Here is a 27389-nt window from a genome sequence, read left to right as displayed (position 1 = left end):
ACAATCATATTCCTTGGAGAAGTTCCAGAAAGAAGTATAACCTTTAAGAGCTCCAGTGGGAGTGCATCGAGCCCGATGGATGGCAAAGGATGGATGGATGGTAATACTCACTAAAGGTATAGTTATAGAGAGATCAGTTCAAACTTTCCAAACAAGAAGAAACAGAATTTCGTACAATTGCTCATTTGTTGTGAAAGTTTCGTTAACAGTTGGTTTCAAGCATCATCTGCTTGTACTTTCCTAGAAATGACTTGCAACTTTTGAGAAATTTAAAGGAATTTGAAGGTGTCAATTAGGAAATTTCGAAGTGTATAGTGAAAATGTTTCTCCGACATTTGTGGTACCTATCAGAAAGAGCTTGTTGCGCTTGCTTTTTTTGATGGCGATGTTCCTCAGGAAACTAAAAATTGGAACATGACGAAATTGATCTACAAAGGACTTGCAAGATTTTGTATCCAGTAACACCATGAGGTTTTCCAAAATCCTGGATCTGCCATCAGAATTTTTGCAAACAGATGTAACTGCCTGGAAAGAATGAATTCTACAAGAAAAGCAAGGAAATAGCTAGTTTACTTAAAGTTATTAATGACGTAGCTGAACGTGGAGTTGTGCTGCTGGAAGAGTACAGCAAACTTCATACACAAGATGAAGAACAATAGCAGTATTTACTCTTGTTAGTTAAGCAATTTACAAGCAAGTATTCGGACTCGAAGAAATCAACTTCGATGTCTTAAGATGAAGTAAAAACAGATAGTGTATTTTATACACTAACTAACTAACTAACTCTATGCCTATGGAACCCGGAGGTTCAATGCCGCGTTCACAAAACCTGTCCACTGACTTCTATCCTTAGCCAATTGGATCCAGTTTCTACTTTGTATTCCTATCTCTGTGAGATCCATCTTAATATTGTCCTCCCATCTGTGTCTAGCTCTTCCTAATGGTCGTTTTCCGATTGGTCTTTCAGTCAAGACTTTGAAAGCGTTTCTACTTTCTTCCATTCTAGCTACATGACCTGCCCACCTAAGCCTCCTAGACTTGACGACCCGAACAATGTTGGGTAAACCGTATAAATTATGTAGTTCCTCGTTATGAAGTTTCCGCCATTCCCCATTCCCGTTCCTCTTGGGTCCGAATATTCGTCTAAGGATCTTGTTCTCAAATACTTTCAGTCTATGTTCTTCCCTCAGAGTAAGCGACCATGTTTCGCAACCATACAGAACAACATGCATGATTATCGTTTTGTATATTTTAAGCTTCAAATTTCTCGACAGAATTCGCAACGACAAGAGATTTTCAACCGAATAGTAACACGAATTTCCTGCTTTTAGTCGACATTTAATTTCTTCGTGAATATAACTTTCGTCTGTTAATATTGATCCTAGATATTTGAAATTATCCACTTTATCAAAAGTATTATTTAATATTTTAACGCATCCACAATTTGCCGTATTACGGTCCCGACGCACTTCCATGTATTTAGTTTTCTCTGCATTTACTTCTAAACCCATGTCCCTGCAAGCGTTTAATAAGATCTCTGCATTTCGTTTTATTATTCGCCTATCATCCCTTATTAAATTTACATCATCAGCATATGCCATAACCTGGTCAATACCGTTCAACTCTAGGCCCTGGTTGCTATCTTTGATTTTCCTTATAGCGTATTCAAGAATAAAGTTAAATAATAATGGTGACAACGCATCTCCTTGTTTCAGGCTATTTTCGACGTGAAAGCTCGTGGACAAAAATTTTCCTACCTGGACTTTACTTTGGGATTCATTTTAACATTTCTTAATTAATCTAATTAGCTTTCTCGGTATTCCAAGTTCTGTAAGAACGATGTATAATGTTTCTATCCTAACCGAGTCGTACGCCTTTCTAAAATCAATAAATAGTTGATGTACCGGGGTATTGTATTCCCAATTTTTTTCCTAGTATTTGGCGAATGGTAAATACTTGGTCGATAGTTGATCGTTTTCGTCTAAATCTGCACTGATAATCTCCAATAATTTCATCTGCGTAGGGGGTCAATCTTGCTAATAGAATATTTGAAAGGATTTTATAGGATGTTGACAGAAGAGAAATGCCTCGATAATTATTACAGTCAGATTTGTCGCCTTTCTTATGAATTGGAACTATAATTGATTCTTTCCACCCTTGTAGCAATTCTTCCTTGTTCCAGATAAGGAGAATGAGTTTGTGTATCTTGTTCCACAATTTTTCGCCACCCGCTAATATTAACTCAGCCGGAATTTCATCTACACCCGGAGATTCGTATTTCTTTAATTGCTTTATAGCGGTTTCTACTTCTATTCGGTTTGGTTCTGGAATATACGGTTCTGCGGCGTGTATCTCTTTTTCTTCACGCACATTAGTTTTTGCTGCGTGTTCAGAAAATCGTCAAAGAAATCTTTCCATCTATTTAAGATGCTATCCGTATCAGTGAGAACTGTACCGTCAGCTTTCTTTAATATATAAGCACGAGGTTGATAGCCTTTCTTAAATTCGCTGATCCCCTTATACATGTCCCGAATGTTTTATTTTTACTATTATCGTCAAGTTCCTTAATTTTAGCTTTCAAAAATCGCGTTTCTTTGTTCTAAAAGTTTTGGAAGTTTCCCGCCTGATATCTGCGAAATTTTGTGTAGTTATTTCATTCGGATTTTGTAGCCAACGTAATTTTGCCTGTTTTCTCTTCTCTGCTAGTTTAATGCATTCTTGTTCGAACCATGGTTTGTTCCTACGTGTTCCAATTTTTTATTTTTTATTTATTTATTTATTTGCTAAAATTTTAATACTATCTCTAATTTCAATCCAAGTATCCTGAACACTAGTTCACTCCGAATCTTCTAAAACCGAGAATCTATTCGAAACTTCAATCTGATCTTCCTCTCTTACCTGGCTCTCTTCTAATTTCTTTAAATTAAATCTCTCCGTTTTCGGACATAGAATATTACCTTTATTCAACCATAATCTCTCGGATTATCGTTGTTATCAGGTGGCGATCAGTGTCACAATCAGCTCCTCCAAACGACCGGACATCAATTGTACCGTGTTCTGGGAAAACGAACTAAGCGCCACTTTCATATTTTAAGAAAATTACGTTTAAAGGTTAATGTCCAGCATTAATATAGCCGTAATCAAAAGTGAAATTATGTTTCTTTTTTTGGAAAGGTGTTGGTTTACCTCTCTTTTCGATTGTGCAAAACGTTCTAATGCGTATCAGGAACCAATCGTCGCATTTACGTGGATTTTTAAAGTTTGGCGCTTAGTTCACTTTTGCATAACACGGTACAATTATGGTAGATTACCTTCTTCTATCTACTAAAACGTGATCAATTTGATTGTGTGTTTTATACACAGTTTTTAAAATTCTTATTATATAGTAGTAATGTATTTACATGTTTATTAAATATAATTTCTCTTGTAACTAAATTTCATTCCTAGTTTTTAAAGGAAAACTTTACAAGGTGGCAGCGACCCCTTAAAATTAGTTTAAAATTTTTTTAAAAAAAAATACAGTACCTTTTTTATGATAGATCAAAATGGCAGAGTGCCCCAAAAATATTGGGAAAACAATTTTTTTTCCACTTATTTAAGGACCACCCTAATATCTAGATAGATAGATAGATAGATAGATAGATAGATAGATAGATAGATAGATAGATAGATAGATATGGATCAAAAATAAATGTGTTTTAGATTTTTCCATTAATATAAAGGTAACCAAGAAAGTTCTTGTCTCTTTTTCACCCACCACCGTCAAACATCGATATGTCACCTGAGACGTCCCTGGAAGATCAAAAATAGTCCTTATCAGCATCGACGAGCTTCTGTCAACGTTCTGGAAGGCCATGGATTCCATCGCAGTAGAACTTGGTTGGCCTTGAAGCGAAGAAGGTATCAAGTGCATTTTGCACCTCTACTTTAAAAAAAAAATGGAATTTGAACTGGCGTCATCTTACGTGATTGTCCAAGGAATGGGACAGGTGATAATCGGACGATGCAATGTCCAGGAAGTATGGCGGATGCAATAGTGTTTCCCATCCAAGGCGTAGAATGGTGTTCCGGGTCATCCTAGTCATGTGGGGCTTAGCGTTGTCCTGTAACAGGAGGACCCCTTTGCTATTAAGAAGTGTTGGATTCAGAGTTTTGAGTTTTTCTTGGACACGGCTCAATTACTGAAAATACACAGTTACATTGATGCTCTGATTAGCTGGTAGCGGTTGCCGATGCACGATGTCGCGAACAGTCCACCAAACACACAGGAGGATCTTCTTCTGGTGCAGTGCTGGTTTCGGCTGTTTTGAAACCGGTTCATGGGATACTAACCAATGATGCCCGTGCCGTAGAGCTTCGTATAGGACCCACTCCACTTCTTATCACATGTCAACACTCTGTCCAGAAATGGCTCCTTTCTCAGACTAGGCAGCAAAGAAACGCAGGTGTCTTCTCGCGTTACCTTTTGGTCCGGAGTGAAATCATGTGGGACCCATCGACCCAACTTGAAGTGCTTTCCAAGTTGATGTAGGTGCTTCCGAATGGTTTGTCCACTCACACTGAATTGTAGTCTCAGTTTCTCACATGTCTGGCCACTGTTCGCCTCAATTGCTGCCTGAAGATCTTCATTTTGTGCATGTGTTGGTCTTCCGGCACGTAGAGCGTCTTCGAGTGTTTCGTTACCGTCCTTAAACTTCTTAAATCACCGCTGCACTGTTCGCGTAGTCACGACAACCGTCCTTAAACTTGTTAAATCACCGTTGCACTGTTCGCGTAGTCACGATACCCTCACCAAAGGCCTGCTATATCTTCCACCCCGCTACGTAGCGTTTGAACCCAGTTTCATCTCGTACAGCATACACCCCCTTATGACGCTCTGTGGAAGTCCCATTTTCACTCTGTCCTTACGCAAGTTCACGTTGTAACTGAAGTGCCACAACCAGGTAGTATGTTGGGTATACGCACACCAACGTCTTCGCCTTATCTCCATTCGCTATCAACTCACGGTGTGAGGGCCAATGGAACTCAGACCTCCACACAAAGCGACAGAACTTTCTTGGTTATCTTTATAAAATTTAGAAATAAGCTTATATTCGAAACTTAATATACACAGAAACGAACGTAACGAGTTTCTATCATTTGACTCAACCAGTATTTGGGTTTCTGTCCGTCCATCTGTTTGTTTCACCATAACTCTCGTAAAACTTATTAAATTTCAATGGAACTTACCCGTACAACATTTTTGTAAGTCATATATGTACCAGATTTGATTGAAATTGACCCAAGTGTTCCAGAGTTATACTGAAACATACATATATACCTACATACACACAACACAACACACACACACACACACACACACACACATATATATATATATATATATATATATATATATATATATATATATATATATATATATATATATATAAGGTAGGGGGCCCAAATTTTGTCCACATGTCTAATTTCGTCCCCTTCAGTTTTACGTTGTTGATGGTAGGAGCGCTGACGGTGCAGCAACATTTGTGCAGCTGAAGGCAAGCGGGGGCAGTTGTGAGAGTGTAGCGGCCAAGGACGCGTGTGCTGTTGTTTGATGAGGAAACGTGTGATTTTTGCGAAGGTGAGTTCTTGCAGTGTTGTTCATATTATTCTATTGTATTTGTTGGAAGTATTGGTTTGGTACTGTCCACATGTCAGTGGTGTAAGTAGATTACAATAGCAATATTTGTATGTGTTTAAGTGTCACAAGGTATTTTTGTTAGGAAGGTAGGAGGAGCCATGTGAGCGTGAAAGTTGTTCCGAATTTCGTCCCCCTGTATGTTCCGAATTTCGTCCCCTTATTCCCAGGGGACGAAAGTTGGAACTCACACATGCATTCCATTTGTTTCAGATGGGTCCCCGGAAACAATGGAATAAAGATGCTATGAGGACTGCCATTGCTGCAGTGCGGAAGAAAGAGTTGGGATACAAAGCAGCCAGTAAGATGTATAATGTTCCTAGGGCGACATTGAAAGACTATGTGAAGAAAGGTGGACATTTAAATGGAGAAGAGTTGGTAGCGAAGACAATTGGCAGGAAACCAGTGCTGACCCCCGACTTGGAGAGACAACTTGTTGAATACTGCATTGTCATGGAGAAGCACTTTTACGGTGTAACACTGAAAGATTTACTACGCATGGCCTATCAACTTGCTATTCGGAACAATATTCCACACCCGTTTTCAGTAGAAAATAAAACAGCTGGACGTAAGTGGATGCGTCTATTCTTCAAAAGACATCCCGAAATATCAATTCGAAAACCTCAATCTCTGTCACTTGCTCGGATTCAAGGATTCACCCCTCAAAGTGTTGAACAGTTTTTTGCTCTGTTAAAGCCAGAACTGGAAAAAGTGCAATTTAACCCGGTCAAAGTGTTCAACGTTGATGAGACGGGCATTTCGATCGTGCAACACAAAGCTGCGCGAATTGTGGCCATGAAAGGAAAACGCGAGGTGCATAAAGTGTCCTCTGCTGAGCGCGGTTCGTTAATCACTGTGGCGATGTGCATGTCTGCTGCTGGGCAATTTGTGCCCCATGATGATTTTTCCAAGAAAACTAATGAAAAGTGAACTGATGGATGGGGCATCACCAGGAAGTATCGGAGCAGTTCACCCGTCTGGATGGATAACGGCCGATCTGTTTGAGAAGTGGTTTCAACATTTCTTGTTGATCACAAAACCTTCAAAAGAAAACCCCGTTGTGTTAATTGTAGACGGACATTATTCGCACACGCGTAACATCAATTTAATAGATGCTGCTCGCGAACATGGAGTGTCAATAGTTTGCTTGCCTCCTCATTCTACATCGAAACTGCAACCGCTTGATGTTGCTTTCATGTTTCCCTTTAAGACGTATTATGGTCAAGCCATTGAAAGTTGGTTGAGTAACCATCCTGGTCGCACAGTTGGCAATCTTCAGGTACCTGGTTTGTTCCGTGAAGCATATGAGCGTGCTGCAGTCGTACAAACAGCTGTCAACGGATTTCGCAAAACGTGCATTATTCCATACAATCCGAATATTTTTAGTGAAGCGGATTTTCTTGGCCATCCACAGTCTGACACCAAACATCAGGATGGAACTAATAATCCCGATGATATGATCCGTCCTTCTGACCAAGCATCCACCAGCAAGCAGTTAGTCCTCAAAACATTAAGAACGTTCCAGTGATCCAACCATCAACATCTACGAGACGAGGTACAGCAACTGTTATCACCAGCTCGCCCCATAAGAGAAAGATTGAAGAAGCTATGACAAAAAATCACTCGAGACATTCAAAGACACGTGTTCAACCTACTAGTGCCAAACAAAAGTGAGGGAAACCATCCTTCCACAAAGCCAAAGAAGACACGACAAGCGACAGTGACTCCAGCTTTGACATTCCATATGCCGACTCGTCTGACAGCTTTAGTGAGGATGATGCTGATGCTCAATGTACAATTTGTGGGGGGAAATATTCTACAGATAGACATGGTGAAACGTGGATCCGCTGCTCGCAATGCCTTACATGGCTTCATGAAGCTTGTTGTGGCGCTGAATGCCGTGCTACATTCATTTGCCGGGATTGTTTAAATGGTTAAATCCTCATCTTATCCTGATAACCAGTTTTTCTATAATTCTATTTGCACTTGTTTTACTTGTATTTTGCTTAGTTCATTTGTTTGTAGTTTGCTTCGTTACACGTAAAAGTTAAAAGTACATCATCATAGTCAGCTACACATGTTAACTTTTCTGCCTTTTTTTCTTTGTAACTAGTTAAATAAAACTGCTTATTACGAAAGAAACCTTAACGTTGTACTTTCTTTTGAAATTTTAATGGGGGACGGAATCAGGACCACGTTTTTGTTTTTGGACAGATTGCAATACTTTTGAAATCATATTGTAAAAATAAAACTAAATGCTGATACACGCAACTCATCTTGGCTACCCAATAAAGGAATAGTCACTATAGATAATGTGCAAGTTTGGCTCTCCTAACCTATATCCTGCAGCCTCAAGGTACGAAAACATGACTAGGGGACGAAATTTAGGCCCCCTCCCTTATATATATATATATATATATATATATATATATATATATATATATATATATATATATATACACCCTCCATTCCAAAAGAAACCGAACTTTTGAAAACAAATAGTACCACTAGTGCCATCTGTTGTAATATTTTACCGGTAGATGGCGTAGTCCCTCATTGACAACTGGTATAAATGTCATGACATTTGGATGCACGGCAACAAAGTTATTGCGTTTCAACTGTCAGTGTGTTGTGTACATCGGTCGGAAAATGAGTTTCAAACAACGAGCTGCAATTGAGTTTTGTGTTAAACTGGGTAAAACTTTTAGTGAAATGCACCAAATGCTACGAAATGCATATGGTGATGAGTGTCTATCCCGTACGCAAGTTTACGAGTGGTTCAGGCGATTCAAATCGGGTAGAGAGACGCTGAATGATGACGAAAGATCAGGCCGTCCCAGAACCGGATTATCGGAAGAAAACATCGAAAAAGTGCGTGAATTCATCAAACATAACAACAAATCGTCGGTGAAAGTTATTGCAATGGAATTAGGCATTCCTCAAACAACCGCATACCGCATTTTGACCGAAGTTTTGGGCCTTAAGAAGGTTAATTCGCGGTTTGTACCACACAAACTCACCGAAGACCAAAAAGTTGATCGAATTGCTCATTGCAAAGACATCGTTAAAATTGCTCGGCATAATCGAAACTTCTTGAAATCGATTGTAACTGGTGACGAGACGTGGTGTTTTGAATATGAGCCCGAAACAAATCGGCAAAGTGCTGAATGGAGAGCGCCGGATGAAGGAACATCCAAAAAAAGTCGCTTGGTGAAGTCAAAAGTTAAGGTGCTGCTGATTTGTTTTTACGATTCAAAAGGAATTATCCACAAAGAATTTGTTCAGCCCGGCCAGACTGTCACTGGAGAGTTTTACTTAGGCGTCATGAAGCGTTTGCTGGCAAGAATTCGTCGTATTCGGCCCGAATATCGCGAAATCGGCAGTTGGACTCTTTTGGACGATAATGCACCATCACATCGTTCGCGACTTGTAACTGAATTTTTGGTCAAAAATCACATTATTCGGTTGCATCATCCGCCCTATTCACCAGATCTCGCTCCGTGCGATTTCTATCTGTTTCCGAAACTGCATTTGGCGATGAAAGGAAAGTGGCACGCATCGATTGATGCCATTGAGAGTTCGACGACCGCCGTCCTAAAGACCATTCCAATAAAGGACATGGAGAAGTCGTTTGACAACTTGTTGGAGCGTGCAAATATGTGTATCGATGCAGAAGGGGAATACATTGATTGATAAAAATGATTTGTTCCAAAATGTACATTGCTTTTTTGTTTTTTTAAAACGTTCGGTTTCTTTTGGAATGGAGGGTATATATATATATATATATATATATATATATATATATATATATATATATATATATATATATATATATATATATATATATATATATACGTGCAAATTGTACATGCAAAGTCTCACAAGGTGTAATACATCTTGGTGTCCTGACATAACTGATTTGAAATTTAAAAAGAATTAGTACTACTGCTAAAAGCTGAACACTGAAACTTCACTTCCGAAGAAGACGCACGTACGAAACATTTATCAAATCTTATCCACTGTGTTCCTGATATGAAATTATTATAAATATTAGGTTCAGAATCTTAATATTTGCCTCTAAACATTTATTTACTTATATATTATGTGAATAGGAGAAATTTTTAATCGACAAATACGAACACCGAACTTCCTTGATAGTTTTGCTATGCAAGACAGCAAATCAGCTTTAACGACCTTAAAGATTAAAATATGCCTCTAGTATACTCTATAATACGTATTTAATGGACATTTCGTTTACAGGGATATTCAAGTATTGAAGTCGGTTAGTAACTTGGAATTTAACGTCCATTTCAGCACCAACGCTATATGAGGTGTGAGCATACAGCTTTACATGAAATCCGAACCACATGAGCTATTAGCGGGAATAGAACACAGGTAGTATGCTAAACATATAGCCCTAGCCACGAAGCAGCTAAGTGACGACATTGAATAAACGATACACCAACTGTATTAAGTGTATACACTAACGCAAAAGTTGGCCACAGTCCTTGCAACATAAACGTAGTTGTATCGAGCTTATTTGCATAAACAATTCGAGATTGGTCGCTTTGTAGCAATTTGTGACTCATGCATTCAAGCCTTACGTGCTTATCAGCCGGATCCTTATTTCTTTCCAAAGAGTTCAGAAATGAAAGTTTATAATGTATTTGTTGTTAAGTGCAGGCGTGTGTGTACTGAGCGTATACCTCTGACCACACACTAGAGTGTCAGCTTGTTAAGTCACCTATGTTGGTCTTAACTATTTAACAGGCCGAAAGTGAATATTTAACAAGCCAAAAGAATAACAAGAGAAAGTTGACACAGAAATCTTCATCTTCTAAACAAAAATTACCTTCTCCCTCAATTTAAAATAATAATAAACAAATATGGTAGTTAAGTCAAAAATAAAAATATTTGAAATGAAGCTCTCTTGTTAATTCTACATTCCTCTTTAGATAAACACGCGAGTTCCATCTTTATTCTACCCTAGCCCTTGAGGAAATACACAGAAGTTTCTGGAGGGTGGAAGAGAGAACGCGACCCCAATATTTTGAATAGGAGATTAAATTGATCAATGTTGAAAGTATAAATATTTAGTTCTAAATTAAAAAAAAGTAAAAACACACGCAGAACAAATTAAAGCTATATGTGTTGTTAAGCATTAGGTTGGTGTGATTGAAATTTCCTTCATACGTGTGCCATTTTCAAGTTAAGATTTTTTTAAAGCTACACTTCTTGATTAGTTAATGTGGTATCGGTTGCAGCCACACGCTTTTGTCAGCAACGATTGGATTCCATGACGAAGGAAGACTGGATTAGGGAAAATGTATAGAAAATCGATCTGCGCCTTAGGAAGGAAAATCTACAAAGAGAGAGAGGAATGTACAACAAAAGGTGACAAGAGGAATTTTAAAAGTTAGAAAAATTTTAATATTGTATATGGGGACAAAATTCATAGTGCAATGGTAGTAAGGGATAACTATACTATGACAATATAAAAACTAAAGAAGGAGATAAGCCACTAATGAGTCAAATGCTGCTTAAAGAAGATTGAGAGAATTCATTGAGGAGCTGGAGGACAGGAAGAATAAATTGTTCATTTTAGCATTAAAATGGGAAACGGAGTAAACGATAATGGCTGATTGGATAAGTTCAAAAACATATATGGAAATGAAGAACGGAAAGGGAGATGATATACCTTTTTCGTTTATTAAGAATAGAGAAAGGAAGAAAAATGTATGCTCGAAATTTGCAATCAAATCAAGAGCATCATCAGAAGACTTTAAGAGAGTTAATATTTTGTTAGCTAAAAAATCAAAATATATTAGGACTATAGAACTTCATTGCTTGAAATGCGTTTAAGAACACTGAGTAGGAATTCACGGATTTGACCCAAAGTTGTACACAAGAATAAAGTGACTGTAAATAGTACTGTTCCCATCATGGCATCCATGCGACATTCTGAACATGTTATGCAGTGTTAAAGAGCGTACAACACTCGTTAATAGCACTATAACTATTCCGAGTAGTCATGCAAACAACAATTCAGATGCGTAGGCTAGCTGGTCGTACAGATGCTGTATGTTTGTCTGAGAGACGACCGAGCCCTACCAGAGGTCGTGTCATCACACCATGTCCCACAATGTTCGATAAGGCTTGGGTCCAGAGATCTAGCATGGCAGAGAAGAATAATGTTCCACATAGAGGTGATCGGTTCACTTGGTGGAATGGAGACGTGCGTTGTGCTGACGAAACTAAGTGTCCAGATATGTTCTAGGATAGCATTGAGAACGCTGTTACTTCTCGAAAAAATCACTATGCAGTCGTATTCAAATTACACAACACCTTTAGCTTCTTTATTTTAGTCCTCCTTATGTATCTTCTACATTTTATATTCTTATCTTTTATTATGATCATCTTCTTTTAATCTTAACCTCATTCTTTAGAATAACTTCTTGCCATAGATCTTATAACTTATATCTGTATCACATAATTCTTTTTATCCTAATTGAACACACTATATCTCTCAATTTTGCTGTTGGGCTAGATCTTTAATGTGTTAAATTCAAACTTCGATATCTCGTGTAATTCAGATCCCATTTTAAATATATGATATTCCGTTCCTTGTGCTAGTTTATAAGGTTGTATACTGTGTTCCCAATAATAGAATAGATTATTATTAGAATAATAGTTTCCAATAATTATATTATATATGAAATTATATATATATCCTGAGTTCCTTCGTCTGCTTAACGATAGTTCCGAATTCTCGTATACTTTCGTCTTTGCAGTACAGTAATATCTAATTTTAAATATAATCATGCATAAAACATAAATTATAAAGGATACAAACCAGTGGCGGCTAATGTAAGTGTTGCAGTGTTGCGCAATCACCAAATATTACATGAAAAAAATATTAGCAGTAATAGTAAAGAACAGGAAAAAAATACTTCCTAATACCCCCATATATACTTTAAATGACATATTTTTTACTTCTATAACTGTTCGTTTCGTTAATCCATTTTAAAAAGTGAAAAACAATCTGCCACAGTCTCTAATTTATATTGCGTTGCAGCGAATATACAGCGACCAGATTTCTACAGCGCGGAATTGGAGCGAATGTTAAGTCGTCCTTTCCTCTATCTCAGTAGCTAAAGGCTCTGGTCGTTGCAGTGCTTCTGCAACGCGGCACGGTTTTCAGTGAACGAGATGATTTTTCGCGCTAAACAACATTTCTAAATTTCATTTCACTACCAATTAACAAATGAAATTTATTTTTATGCATTCATATTTTTAAATTATCGGTCTATACTGAAGCAAACCAATATAATGACAATTAGAAAAAGTGATTGCAGAATTACAAAGTAAGAAAGAAAATATGTAGTAGAGCAGATAACAAATAAAAGTAAACACCTATTTACAAGTTAATTCTTAGCTTATATAGATAATGAAGGCTTCTTGTACAGTAACTTGTGAACCAAATATTAATAAGTCAATATATAGAACCTCTCCTCTATGGATAGTACTTTGTTACATAGGCCTATATATTTATTTTATAAAATAAGTGTATTTTATACTCTTGATAACTTTCCACATAAAACTATGTGATGGGAAACGCCACATTGAATTTACGACTAGTTAACAATGCTCAGGAGCGCAGCCACGAGGGGATCCACCGGGTCCGTACCTCCTAAAAATTTGGAAACCCGACTAATATTTGTAACTTTCTTAACCAACTTACCAACCATACTTCTTTAACAGAGATATGATTGATGTAGGCTAAATATTTTATTTTACGCCTCATCATGTACTTTTCTTTTCTTATAAAATAATCGTTCTATATTTTTTCTAAAAATATAGGTGACACTAATTAAGAATTACTTATCGTCTTTTCGGGTGCAGAATAAGACAAGTTTGATATTACATAGACGTATTGGACCAATCAAATACTTTGGACCCTTCCCAGCAAACATTTCTGGATGTAGAACTGGCAGTGCTGTTTGTTCTCACGTTTGGCTCCTGTTACATGCTGATCTTACATCTGGCGGGTTTCAAAGTTTGCTTTCCAGAACATATGACATTAATAAGCATTGTTTCGCCTCATGTGGAAATATATAGTGAATTGCTTACAACCAAGACAGATGATTTGAAATGTAGTTTTTCTTTTACGCACGTGTGTGTGTGTTGGAGTGTATGTGACATTCGCAACTCATATACCTCTTTTATGTAGTATCAGCTGTTTTGGTTTGTAGTTATTAGATTTGCTTGCATTGTGTGCAGAGCCGTAGCTAGAGATTTCGGCACCCGGGGCGAACTAGATTTCGGTGCCCCCCCCCCCCCACGTTTACCATACCAAACTTTTGCCGCCGCCTTTTTTTTAAATATAAGAGAAGCAGCTTTTGTTGTTATGTTATGCTCAATTTTTATCAAGCTGCTTGGATAGACCATTGCAAGATCCAAAAACGATCATTACAAATACATCAAAAAAAAAAAAAAAAAAAAAAGCATTAAGCACAATCTTCTTTTACAAATAAGAACTGTCTTAAAGAGGTTCTTTTGGACTACAACTTCACAAGACTATCTCTGATTGTATAGAAATCCACTTGGAGAACAGTTATGAAAATTTACAGCTATTTACAACGTGTCAGACTATCGATAAGAAATGGAATGTCAATACATTAGAAACTATGTGCTTTTAAAATTTTCGAAATAGGTGACAGCATTAACTTCTAGTAATAATTGAAAACTTTTGTAATTATATTCTGTATATGACCACACAAATAGCATTTTAATTGCGATTCGCTTAATACCAGCAATTAAACGGGTTGAGTTTGTTAACGATAGATTTTCTTTTATTACTCTTAAAGGATGGTGGTGTGATATTATTGTTTTAAATGTGCATGCCCCAACAAAAGATAAGGATGATGATATAAAAGACAACGTTTATGAAGAAGTAGTAGAACGGGTATTTGTCCACCTCCCGCAATACCATATGAAAATTCTATTAGGAAATTTCAATGCGAAGGTAGGACGAGAGAATATTTTGAAACCGATTCTAAGGAATAAAAGTCTGTATAACGAAAGTAATGATAACGGCGTTAGAATCGTGACCTTACAAACACCAAAAACCTTATCGTGAAGAGTATACTAAATTCCCACATAGCGATATTCATAAATACACATGGACCTCGCTAGATGGAAGAACATCCAATCAAACTGATCACGGTTTAGTAGATAGAAAAAGGCAGTCTAGCATAATTGATGTTCGGTCCTTCAGAGGACTTGACTGTGACACTGATCACTATCTGGTAGCAGCGGTAATAAGAGAGAGATTGTCGTTCAATGAAGGAAATATTCAACATATAAAAACGAAGAGGTTTAGTTTAAAGAAATTAGAGGAGAACCAGGCTAGATTGGAACACCAGATTGAAGTGTCAAATAGATTCTCGGTTTTTAGAAGGTTTTAAAAGCACTAGTGTTGAGGATACTTGGGTTCAAATTAGGGATAGCAGTAAAATTTCAGCAAGAAAAGAAATGGTGACGCGGAAATACGTAGGAACAAACCATGGTTCAACCAGAAATGTATTAAACTAGCGGGGAAGGGAAAACAGGCGAAACTACTTGGAGTACAAAATTCGAACGATATAACTACACAAAATTTTGTTGACATCAGATGAAAAACTTCCAAAATGTATAGAACAAAGAAATGCAAATTTTTGAAGGCTAAAATGAATGAACTTTAAGATAATAGTAAAAAAATTGAGACATATATAAGGGCATCTCCGAATTTAAGAAAGGGTATCAACCTCGCGCGTATAATTTAAAGAGAGATGACGGTATATTTTCACTGATACAGATGGCATATTTAATAGATGAAAAGATTTCTTTGGCGATTTGCTTAACACGCAGCCAAAAGCTAATGTTCGTGGGGAAAGGGAAATGCACACAGCAGAACCATCGTTATAAAAAAATTAAACAAACACAAATCTCCTAGTATTGACGAAATTCCGGCCAAGTTAATTTTAGCTGGAGGCGAAAAATTATGGAATAAGATACATGAACCCACTCTTCTTATCTGGAACAAGAAGGAATTACTACAAGAATGGAAAGAATGAATCTTTATTCTAATTCACAAGAAAGGCGACAAAGCAGATTGTAATAATTATCGAGGCATTTCTCTTCAGTCAACCTCCTACAAAATCCTCTTAAACATTCTAATAGCAAGACTGATCCCATACGCAGATAAAATTATTGAGGACTATCTGTGCGAATTTAGACGAAATCGATGAACTATCGACCAAATATTTACCATTCGACAAATACTCTAAAGGAAATGGGAATGCAATACTCCGGTACATCAATTACACTGTTCAACAAATTTTGATCGAAAGTATGTAAATTCTTTGAAATTGCGATTTTTACATTCATTTAAGCATAATATGAGAGGAAATGATAATAGAAGAATTTTCTTAGCTCAGGTTGTAAAAAAAAACGCCCTTGTGCAACAGTAGCTGTATATATACAAATGTATTAATATTTATAGGACATTTAAGCAAAATCCTTGTAAAAACCTATATTTCACTTTTTTTTTTATCTATTTCACTGTGATGAGATAAGCTGGGGAGTTAAGAAGTACCCTAACCTATAGCTTTCTATACCCTTGTACTTCCTTTTTCAAAATTGCGCAAATACCAGTTCCACAGCGATACAGAAAATAAAGTAACCGTGGTCAAGTTAAACATTAACAATTCCGTAATAAAAATCAGTATTAACATCAAAACATGAAAAATATGTACAAATACCTTTTAGTGCAAGAACTACACTGCAATGTAGACGAAAGTTTCAAGTGATCCCTTGTATAGGATTATGTTTATTTTATTTTGAGCGTCTTCGCTTGGCTCGCCTTTTGTAGGTTACATCTGGAGCATCCCTTGCAATAGTCCAACAGTAGTCGGCCAATATGTTAGAACTCCACTTTCTCTCATTTCTCTTCTCCATGGCTGCAATATCTTGATGGAAACGCTCACCATGTTCGTCACTTACTGCTCCACAATCTTCGGGAAAGAAGTCTAGATTTGAATGAAGAAAGTGGAGTTTCAGAGACATATTGCAACCAAGATTTTCGTAGCACAATAACAACTTTGCTACCAGTTGTTTGTAATTTGTTGCTCGGTGTCTTCCTAAGAACTGTGAACAAACACTCTTCAAGCTTTCCCACGCAGCTTTCTCCTCACCTTGGAGAATTTCGTCGAGCTTGTTATTTTTGAATAGTTGCCTAATCTGTGGCCCTATGAAAACACCCTCTTTAACTTTGGCATCACTTAATCGAGGGAATTGTCCTCTTAGGTACTTATACGCCTCATCCTCTTGGTTCATGCTCTTAACAAAACTTTTCATAAGACCTAATTTAATATGTAGAGGGGGAAGCAAAATTCGGTTACGATCTACCAGTGGTTCATGCTGCACATTTCTCACTCCCGGCTGAAGAGTTTCTCTGGTACTCCAATCACTTTCGCGGTAATGAAATCCACGATCTCTACTGTCCCATTCACATATAAAGCAACAATACTTTGTATACCCTAACTGCATACCTAGCAACAGTGCTATTACTTTAAGGTCACCACAAATGAGCAACTGAAAATCGTAATATTTAATGACTTGAAGTAAACGTTTCAAGTTTTCATAAGATTCCTTCATATGAACTGCGTAACCTACAGGAATTGAAGGAAGTTCATTTCCAATATATAAAAGCACTGCCTTTAAACTCACCTTGGACAAATCTATAAAGAGCCTCCACTCTGTAGGTTCGTAATTAATTTTAAGTGCCCTAATGAGATCATTTACATCTGTACATGCCACAAGTGTGTCTTCCATAGTAAAAAATGAAGTGAACATTTTCTCCCTATTCCGATACACTGAAATATTTACTTTTTCCTGCAATAAATTCCATTGCTTTATGCGTGACGCTAAAATTTCGGCTTTACTTTTCGAGAGGTCCAAGTCTCTGATTAGATCACTTAGTTCCTCTTGAGTAAATCTATGTGGTTCACATGGAGGTTCTTCTACAACAAACGTAGGGTCCTTCGAAGTACTTGATTCAGGAGCTTCAACTTCTTGATCATCATCAGAAAAAAGATCGTATTCTTTAGGTGGGTCAGGAACAGGTAGTCCTTCTTCATGTGGAACAGAGCGCATTGCAGAAGGAATGTTAAGATAGATCAAGGCCCGCTTCTTCATGGAAATTCCCTTCTTGACGGAAGGAACCATACAAAAATAAGTCTCTGATGTGGTCGCTTGGCTCCCTCCAAATCATGGGCACTGCAAAAGGCATTGAGCGCCCCTTCCATTAATCCAATTTCTTAGATTGCTGGCACAAGTGTTACACATAATGTGGCGTGCCCAAGATCTATCTTGGTCTCCAATTTTACAACCAAAGTAATATTGATAGGCTTTTCTTATTAGTGGTGTTATAGTTTGCTTTTGTGAGGAAAATGTCACTTCCCCACACACGTAGCAGAAGCTATCCGCACTTTTTACACAATTTCGCGGCATTTTTGTTTATTGAAATCCTCAAAATGTTACTTGAAATAGTTCCGACAACTATTTAAAAATATACATTCGAAATACCAGTATTTTTGCGTACTTGTAGTTGTATTTTTATGTCCTGCACTACACAAACGTCACACCCAAAACGCTGATAACTGCACTAAACCTGTTCTTTTCTAACAATAGCAGAACACTACTGAGATAAGGAACACAATGAAACCAAGCGTTCATATAGTTTCTCCAGTGTTGCCGGATCAGTGTAACATTTTACCCCAAACGAAGCGAATATATTTATTTTTAAAGCGTTATTATTAGACATGCCTGTAAAACGAAAAGTAGAGCTAATATTCGAAAATAACTTTCAAATTCGTGATCAGCACCACAAAATCAATAAGAATTAGCTGGTTTTGTTCAAGTTACATTTTCGTTGTTATTGTACAACATTTTTGCAGAATTTGGAATATCGAGAAAGCTAGTTAGAATAATTAAGATATGTTTAAATGAAACCCAATGTAAAGTTCGAGTAGGAAAATTCTTGTTCACAAGCTTCCAGGTTGAGAATGGCATGAAACAATGAGATGCGTTGTCGACATTACTATTCAACTTCATTCTGGAGTATGCTATAAGGAAAATCAAAGATAGTAACCAGGGCCAAGAGCTAAATGGTATTCACGAGGTTATGGCGTATGGTGATGATGTGAATCTGATAGGAGAGCAATAGAAAGAAATGCAGAGGCCTTATTAAACGATTGCATGTTTAGAAGTAAATGCAAAATAAACTAAATACATGGAAGTTTGCCGAGATTGTAATACTGCAAATTATGAATGATCAAAGTATCAAATAATGCTTTCGATAAAGTGGATGCTATTAAGTATCTAGGATCAAAATCATATTCACGAAGAAATTAAATGTCGACTGAAAGCAGGAAATTCGTGTTATTGTTCAGTTCAAAATCTTTTGTCGTCATGAATTATGTCGAAGAATTTGAAGCTTAAAATGTGTAAAACGATAATTATATCTGTTGTTCTGTATGGTTGCGAAACATTGTCACTTACTTTAAGGAAAGAATGCAGACTGAAAGTATTTAAGAATAAAATCCTGAGACGAATATTCGGACCCAAAAGGAACGGGAATGGGCAATAACGGAAACTTCATAACAAGGAATTGCATAATTTATACCCTTTACCAAAGATTATTAGAGACATCAAATCTAGAGGCTTAGAGGAGCAGGTCTGTTAGCGAGAATGGAAGAAACTAGGAATGCTTTCAACGTTTTGACTAAAATCCAATAGGAAAACGTCCATTACGAAGACCTAGGCTCAGATAGGAGGACAATATTAAGCCAGATCTCGCAAAAATAGTAATACAAAGTAGAAATTTGATCCAGTTTGGTAAGGATAGAAGTCATTGTAGAGGCTTTGTGAGCACGGATAGATTGAGCTTTCGGGTTCCATAGGCCATAGAGTTAGTTAGTTCTTTTATGGTAAATATATATATATATATATATATATATATATATATATATATATATATATATATATATATATATATATATATATATTGTGAAGTATAACGGAAATTCAAAAGAAGCCCTCTTTGTGAATTTCGAGGAGATGAATATGTTTAATGTTTTTATTTAAATTCCAAAAAGTAGTTAGGCTACTACATATGTTTGAAATAATAGTAATTACTTAAATCCTTAATGAATGAAAGTTTTGAATTTAACATTACTTATTATTAATTAACATATTAAAAGTACACTAACACACGTTCACACCTACACACATATATAAATACGAATATATTATATGTATGTAGATAGATAAAACACAGCTAGAGACGTATGCACAGAAAAAATATCCTGGCGATACAAGTAGTTAATGGAGAAATGATCTCAACAAATTCCTTCAAATTGGAAGCATTTTATACGTCAATGGTATAAATAAAAATCACTCGTAGTTATCAGCCTTTGAAAAAGACGAAATTCGTTGGGTTAAGTTCTGAACCCTTAATTCCCTCTTCTACAAGTTCGAAAATATTATTAGTCTTGTTTACGTTCATTTTTAATATTCCCGCGCAAAAAGCAGCTTGCGTGTGTCTCTTCACTCCTCCCATTTTCATACCTTCATTCTCACCATCGTGATCAATCCGATTGGATAGAAAAACATGATTAACTAAGCAAACTCATCACTATCATGACGCCGAACACGTATTTCAGACTTTGACCTTTTCTGATTTTGAAATCGCTCCTACATACACTCTATGTCATTAGTCGGCACTTTGTATATCACATTGTCATTAACAAATCAAAGTAATAAGTAAAAATTTGTTATGACTCTTCTTGAAAGGTGTGAATTGCGAGCGGAGCGAGTTTTTAACAAATGTACTATTTCTTTGCAAACCGACAATATTTATTTAATAGGGCGTAATATTTATACGGGGCGCCGCGTCGTTTGTTCTTTTCTAACACTTTTTCTTCTTGGTCGTTCGGCGCCCCCTTGCTATCAACGAATAAGTAAAAACTTGTTGTGACTGTTATTGAAACGTATGAATTGCGAGCGGAGCGAGCAAGAAAATTTTTAACAAATTTATTTCTTTGCAAACCGAGAACAATATTGAATTAGTAGGGCGCCAATACTCATATGGGGTGCCGCGTCATTTGCTCTTTTCCAACACTTTTTCTTTCTTCTTGCTCGTTCGGCGCCCCCTTGCTATCAGCGCCCGGGACAACCGCCCCGCTCGCCCCCCCCCCCCTTAGCTTCGGCTCTGATTGTGTGTGCTCTAATTCTGTAGATAACCTACACATTCCGAATGAATTCCATACCATAACTTCTGTAAATAATTTACAAGAAAAAGAAAGAATCTTCTAAAAGAAACAAAAGCAGTTTGCCCCCGCTGAGAAAACAATTGCAATTAAGACTTAGACAAAACAAACAAAGTGCAATTTAGGAGTGTTCGAAAAAAATCCGGTTTAAATTCACAGCAAATCTTATGGCAGCAATGTTATTTGCACTAGATATATTTCCACAATTTATTTTAAGTTTTCCTCGATAAACTGTGAATAAAGTGTGTTCAATTTACATTTTATTTTTATAACACAATCTCTGCCACGAACTGCCTTCAGTCTACGCTGCAGAGGAATTTTGATCACTGTCAGAGATTGGGTTTCCTAGAATGAATTGTTGGCAGTAATCTAGAAAAAAATGTTTAGTGAATCTACAAAGCTTGTGAAATTAATATTAACTTTGCAGATGAAGTCAGCAAAAGGAGAAAGGCGTTTTTCCACATCGAAAAGAATTGACACTTTCAAGGAATTGAATGTCCCATGAAAAGTTATGCCATTGGTTATACTTTTCATCGAAAAAGACCTGACAGTGAGAATACCAGAGTTCAACCAGCATGTATTAGAAAGATTTGCTCCAATCAAAGAGAGGAGATCGGACTTACAATTAAATAAAGTGACTAATCGGATAAAATGTTCTATATTATTATTTTTTCATTTTCTAAAAATATAATTTTATTTAATTTCATATATCACATAGCATGTGCATCTAGAGTTATGCTGATTAGTCAATGAGTCCAGTTTGCATCTTCGATCTTTCGTACTGCAACAGCCAAAACTACAATTTACCGGCCGACACTGTCAGAAATGAAAGTTTACAATATGTTTGTTGTTAAGTGCAGGAGTGTGTACACTGACCGTATATCTTTGGCAAGAAAGTGCAACACAGTAAAGTGTCAACTTGTTAAGTCACCTATGTTAGCTCTCAACTATTTAACAGACCGAAAGAGAATATTTAACAAGCCGAAAGTTGATATAGTGAGAGAAGAACTACTTCAAGTAATGAGTACTTCAATAATGATGAGCTAAGTTACTTCATCATTATTATTACTATTTCAGTACAAAAAGAAGTATAGAGAGTGATGTCAAGGACTATGTTCTGAGTGAAAATTCAGTAATCATAAAATGCCCCATCAAGGGGGTAAGAACCGATTAAATAAATAACCTGAGACAGCAACGAGAAGCATCTTGACAACATTTATTAATTTAGAACATATCATTTTGTAGAAATACGAAGTAAGTTACAGCGCTCCATTGCGACTACGTGCAGCTCAGGTTTTGGTGTTTAAATCGTATGTGGCTTAAGTTCACGCACACTTGGAGGTCAAAACGATACTAAAGTAAGTTTGTATACAAAATGTACATTTACTCCTAACTATGACGAAATAAAACAGCTGCCATTCCAACCTGAGGTTTCAAGTTATACATATTTAAGTGTATAGAAATGAGGAATTTAATACAGAAAATAGTATTTGAGGTATGAATGAGTCAGACTTGCCATATCTAGTGTATGTTACTTTTGGTTACCAACGGAAATTTGTACTCATCACAAGCTTAGGAATTGCTGTAAGCGGTGAAATTGATGTTGCTGTTATTTAAAAATTGAACAAAACGCTGTCTCTGTGCTTTCTTACTAATACGGCCACGAATCTTCCGCCCCGGTATAGATGGCCAGATATTCTTCCGCCTAATGCAGTTTTATTTTCTATTTTACAATCTTACAGGAAAACAGCTATATTTCTTCGTCTCGGCAAAGCTTGCGTATTGTTTCCCAGTGGCGGATCTCGAAGATAAAAACTGGAGGGGCAGCCAGAATCCAGACTATGATAGGTATATCACGAGTTTACTATTAATTTTCAAAAATATATAAAGAATAAGCTAAAATTATTTTAGTTACTCAAAAAACTGGGGGTCTAGGCCCCGCCACCAGGCTATATACGCCACTGCTGTTTCCTTGTTAGAAATGTCTTACATATGAAGAATTTATGTGTATGTGTATTAATGTTTCCTTGTTGGTAAGAGTTGACCTGCAGCACCAGAGGATGACCACGATTTATTATGAAATTCAAAATGAGGATAGGCTTATTTCACAAATAATCTTAAATATACCAAAAGAATAAATATTGTCCTTGAGCGATTTTTATCATGTTACAATAGCTATGATTAGTACAAGCACTATTGAAACGGGACAATATGGGTTCGATTTCCGGTGAAATCTCATATGATTCGTACCCATGGGCGCCTGAATGGGAGGGCAGAGTGAGGCCCGGACGCACTGGCTCACGAAAAAGTATTAAATTTCTTAAGATATTCTTATTACAAATGAAAAGTACCAAACGTAATATAGCAACCAGGGAGATAAGCCTCCTTTAGAAAATTTTCATCGGGCGCCAATGTTCAGATCCCACAGCTTTAGGTCTACAATCATACAGCTTCGCTACTGCAAGAAGATGTTAAAAATGTTAAGCATATTTTTGTATCAAAACACTTGTACAACAATACAGAATAAAAGATTCATATTAGTTCACTAAATTATTGCCACAATAATCCAGGAGTAAGATTTGTAATTAAAATCTCTAAACAACAGATTAGCTTTAAGGAGTCTTACAAAGCGAACGTGAAACGTTTTGAGCGCGAACTATGATGACTTCCTGCACATCTACTTCTTTCACTTCGGTGAATTTGAGATTAGCGAAGACCAAGTAGGTCTCTTCTACATCAGCCAATATGTGTTTGCTACTAAATCAACCAACAACACTGATAAAATGGTTCTAGGTCAAAACCGCGCAAACAATAAACAGCAATGGGCGAAAACAGCGCGTGTAAATACAGCGTGCACAAACACAGTGCATGGACGAAAACAGCGCATGCAAATATCGCGTGGACAATAACAGCGCATGAACAAAAACAGCGCAAGGACAAAAACAGCGCAAGAACAAAAACCGCGCAAGGACAAAACAGCGCATTCAAATACCGCGTCGACAAACACAGCGCATGCAAATACCGCGTCGACAAAAATAGCGCATGAACAAAAACCGCGCAAGGACAAAACAGCGTATGCAAATACCGTGTGAGCGAAAAAAGCCCATGCAAAAAATCATAGATGAACATTTTGCACTAGGCTCGCTCGCGCTTGAGCTCACTTCTTTAAACTGGGCTCGCGCTCACTCGGGCTCGCTATCACTTACCTCAATTTGGCTTGTGCTTCCGACCACTTTCCTCAACTGTTCTCGCAATTACTCGCGCTCGCGGTCACTTGGGCTCGCACTCACCTCTCTCGACTGGGCTCGTCCTCACTCGGGCTTGCATTCACACGAAAGTGTCAAGTTATAAATTAGGTTGAGAACCACTGCCACAGACTGTTACAATTTTTATAGACATCTTTAGGAAAGATGAGTTAGGAACAATTACAGCAGAAGTCCCTTAAATTTGACAACCAAAATGTCTTTACTGTATTTCAGGTTGTATAATTGAAGACACTCTTCCTAGTTAAACATATATACAAAAACAGCGCATGGACAAAAACCGCGCAAGGACAAAAACAACACATGCAAATATCATGTGGACAATAACAGCGCATGAACAAAAACTGCGCAAGGACAAAAACAGCGCATTCAAATATTGCATGGACAAAATCAGCGCATAAACAAAAACAGCACAAGGACAAAAACAGCGCACACAAATACCGTGTGAGCGAAAACAGCACATGGACATTTGGCTTGGACCATAGATGAACATTTTGCATTAACTTCACTCGCGCTCGAGCTCACTCCTTTCAACTGGGGTTGCGCTCACTCGGGCTCGCGATCACTTACCTCAATGGTGCTAGCGCTCACCTTTCTCGACTGGGCTCGTACCCACTCAGGCTTGAACTCACACGAGCTTGCACTCATTCTTAACTTTGCTCATGCTCACTCGGGCTCATGTTCACTTCTCTCAACTGGGCTCACAATCAGTTCCCTAAACGGGGCTTGCGCTGACACGAGCTCACACTCAATTTTCTCGAGTGGGCTCGCGCCCAATCGTAAGTGGAGTCGCGTTCACTCACACTCGCGCTCACTTCTCTGAACTGAGCTCGCCCTCACTCAAGCTCACACTAACTTCCCTCAACTGGGTTCGCGCTCGGTTATCACTTCTCTCAGCTTAGCTCGCGATCACTTCCAGAACTATGCTCGCACTCAATTCTCTCGAATGGCTCGATGTCGCTAATCCTAAGTGGGGTCGCGTTCACTCGGACACGCGCTCACTTCTCTCAAATGAGTTTGCGCTCACTGAGGTTCACGATCACTTCTCACAACTGGACTCGGGTTCACTCGGTCTCGCATTCATTTCTCTCGACTGGGCTCATGCTCACTCAGACTCGCGCTTACTTATTCCATTGAGGCCCGGGCTCACTCAGGCTCATGTTCCATTATTCAGCCAGACCCCAGCTAAGCGCGAGTGTCGGGCTCGCTTGTTTGGACACCTATGACAAAACCAGCGCATGCATGGCCCGCAATGCACATCCTTTCCCAAAGCAAACATTAAGTCAATAGTTGTGAGACTAATCTAGCAAGCCACACTAGATCTTGCGCTGAACCTTACTCTTGGCTGGATTGTGCTAACTTGCAGTATTTCAAACTTTACTATAGACTTCATCTTACTGCTGATTCCTATCAGTCAGGACTATATTTGGAAGTAACACTTCCGAATTGTAAGACTCCGATTTTGATAAAATTTGGCAGTTAGATACTACATATAAAACAAACGAATACGTGTTTCTTTAATTTTCTGCGTGAAAACGGTTTTATGGGGCAAAAGCCCCCACCCATAATTTCGAAGTTGATGTTCGAAAGGCAAATACAAGTGAACCAAAGTGAATGAAATTGTGCACAGATATTGTAGACGTAAAATGAGGGAATTCAGGTTTCGTATTTTCCTGGAAAATGGTTAGATGGGGCACGGACCCCTCCAAACCTTTGATCACGAAATATCAAAAGTGCTAATAACCGTATGTCAGATGTATGTAAAGGACGAAGAATTGCAACGAAACTTTGTGTAGAGACAATACGCAAAAATAAACGAATATTTTTTTATTTTCTGAGAAAAAAGGTTTTAGGGGGCAAAAGCTCCGACACAAAATTTTGAGAGTTGACGACCGAAAGGCAATTTGAAGCTCACCAAAGTGAATTAAATTGTGCAGATATTGTTGACGTAAAATGAGGGACTACGTGTTTCGTATTTTTGTGGAAGAAGCGGTTGAGTGGGGCACTGACCCCTCCAAACCTTTGATCATGAAATATCAAAAGTGATAATAACAATATATCTGAAGTGCCTAAAGGACGTGAAGAATTGCAACGAAACTTTGTGTAGTGACACTTCTTTTTGTCTTTCGGGCATCAAATTTCAATATTTTGGGCGCGGCTTTCCCCTAAAACCGTTTTACCGCAGAAAATAAAAAATCCGTATTCGTTTATTTTTTCTTATTGTCCCTACACAAAGTTTTCTCCCAATTCTTCATGTCCTTTAGCCACTTCTGACATAGTGTTATTAGCATTTTTGATATTTCGTGATCAAAGGTTTGGAGGGGTCTATGCCCCACTCAAACATTTGTTCCAGAAAAATATGAAACCCGTATTCCCTCAATTTACGTCTGCGATATCTGTACACAATTTCGTCCACTTCGGTCCACTTGTTTTCGCCTTTCGGACTTCAACTTTCAAAATTTTTGTTGGGGGCTTTTGCACCCTAAAACAGTTTTTCCGCAGAAAATAAAAACAACACTTATTCGTTTATTTCATGTGTAGTACATACCTGCCAAATTTTATCAAAATCGGAGTGTTGCACTTGGGAAGTGTTACTTGTAAGTCACGCGATACGCAAAAAGTGACAAATAGAGCATCCAAGATGTCAATGCGAAGAAATATGCACACTAGAATATCACGTATTATGGTGTCCATTACTGGAAGAACGGCTAGAGGGAAGAGATCAAATAAAAGGGAAAGAAATGAACGAAATTATAGCTAATGAGAAGGACTAAAGGATATTAAGCAAAATAACAAATGACTAATGAAAAGTAATAAGAGGACAATATACTAGGACAAATGATTAAAATTGTAAACAAAACGGAGAAACGCCGAAATAGGAATGATGTTTATAATATTGTAGCTGAATGAATGGAAGAGTGGCTGTGAATCTTTCTGGGCCAGAGGACTCATCCAGGAACGTCGTCATTCCGCGTGTCTCAGAAAGAAACTGTATGCTTGCACTCGGTATTTCCCGGGTAAAACCGGATACGAACTCCGGATATATCGAGAATGTGTGTGAGTGTCGGGAACGGTGTC

General features: G+C 37.6%; 1 protein-coding gene across 1 annotated transcript; it reads left to right on the top strand.

Annotated features, from left to right (window-relative positions):
* Positions 1–5890: 5890 nt before the first annotated feature.
* LOC145679449 (uncharacterized) lies at positions 5891–6607 on the top strand. Its single transcript, XM_081750030.1, has one exon. The coding sequence runs from the start codon at positions 5891–5893 to the stop codon at positions 6605–6607; it is 717 nt and encodes a 238-aa protein (XP_081606156.1).
* Positions 6608–27389: the final 20782 nt, after the last annotated feature.

Source organism: Thermobia domestica, chromosome 2 (genome assembly GCF_964235325.1).
Source record: "Thermobia domestica chromosome 2, izTheDome1.hap1.1, whole genome shotgun sequence".
Taxonomy (NCBI): domain Eukaryota; kingdom Metazoa; phylum Arthropoda; class Insecta; order Zygentoma; family Lepismatidae; genus Thermobia; species Thermobia domestica.
The sequence above is the reverse complement of the archived record's forward strand: the minus strand, read 5'-3'. Positions and strand labels throughout refer to the sequence as shown.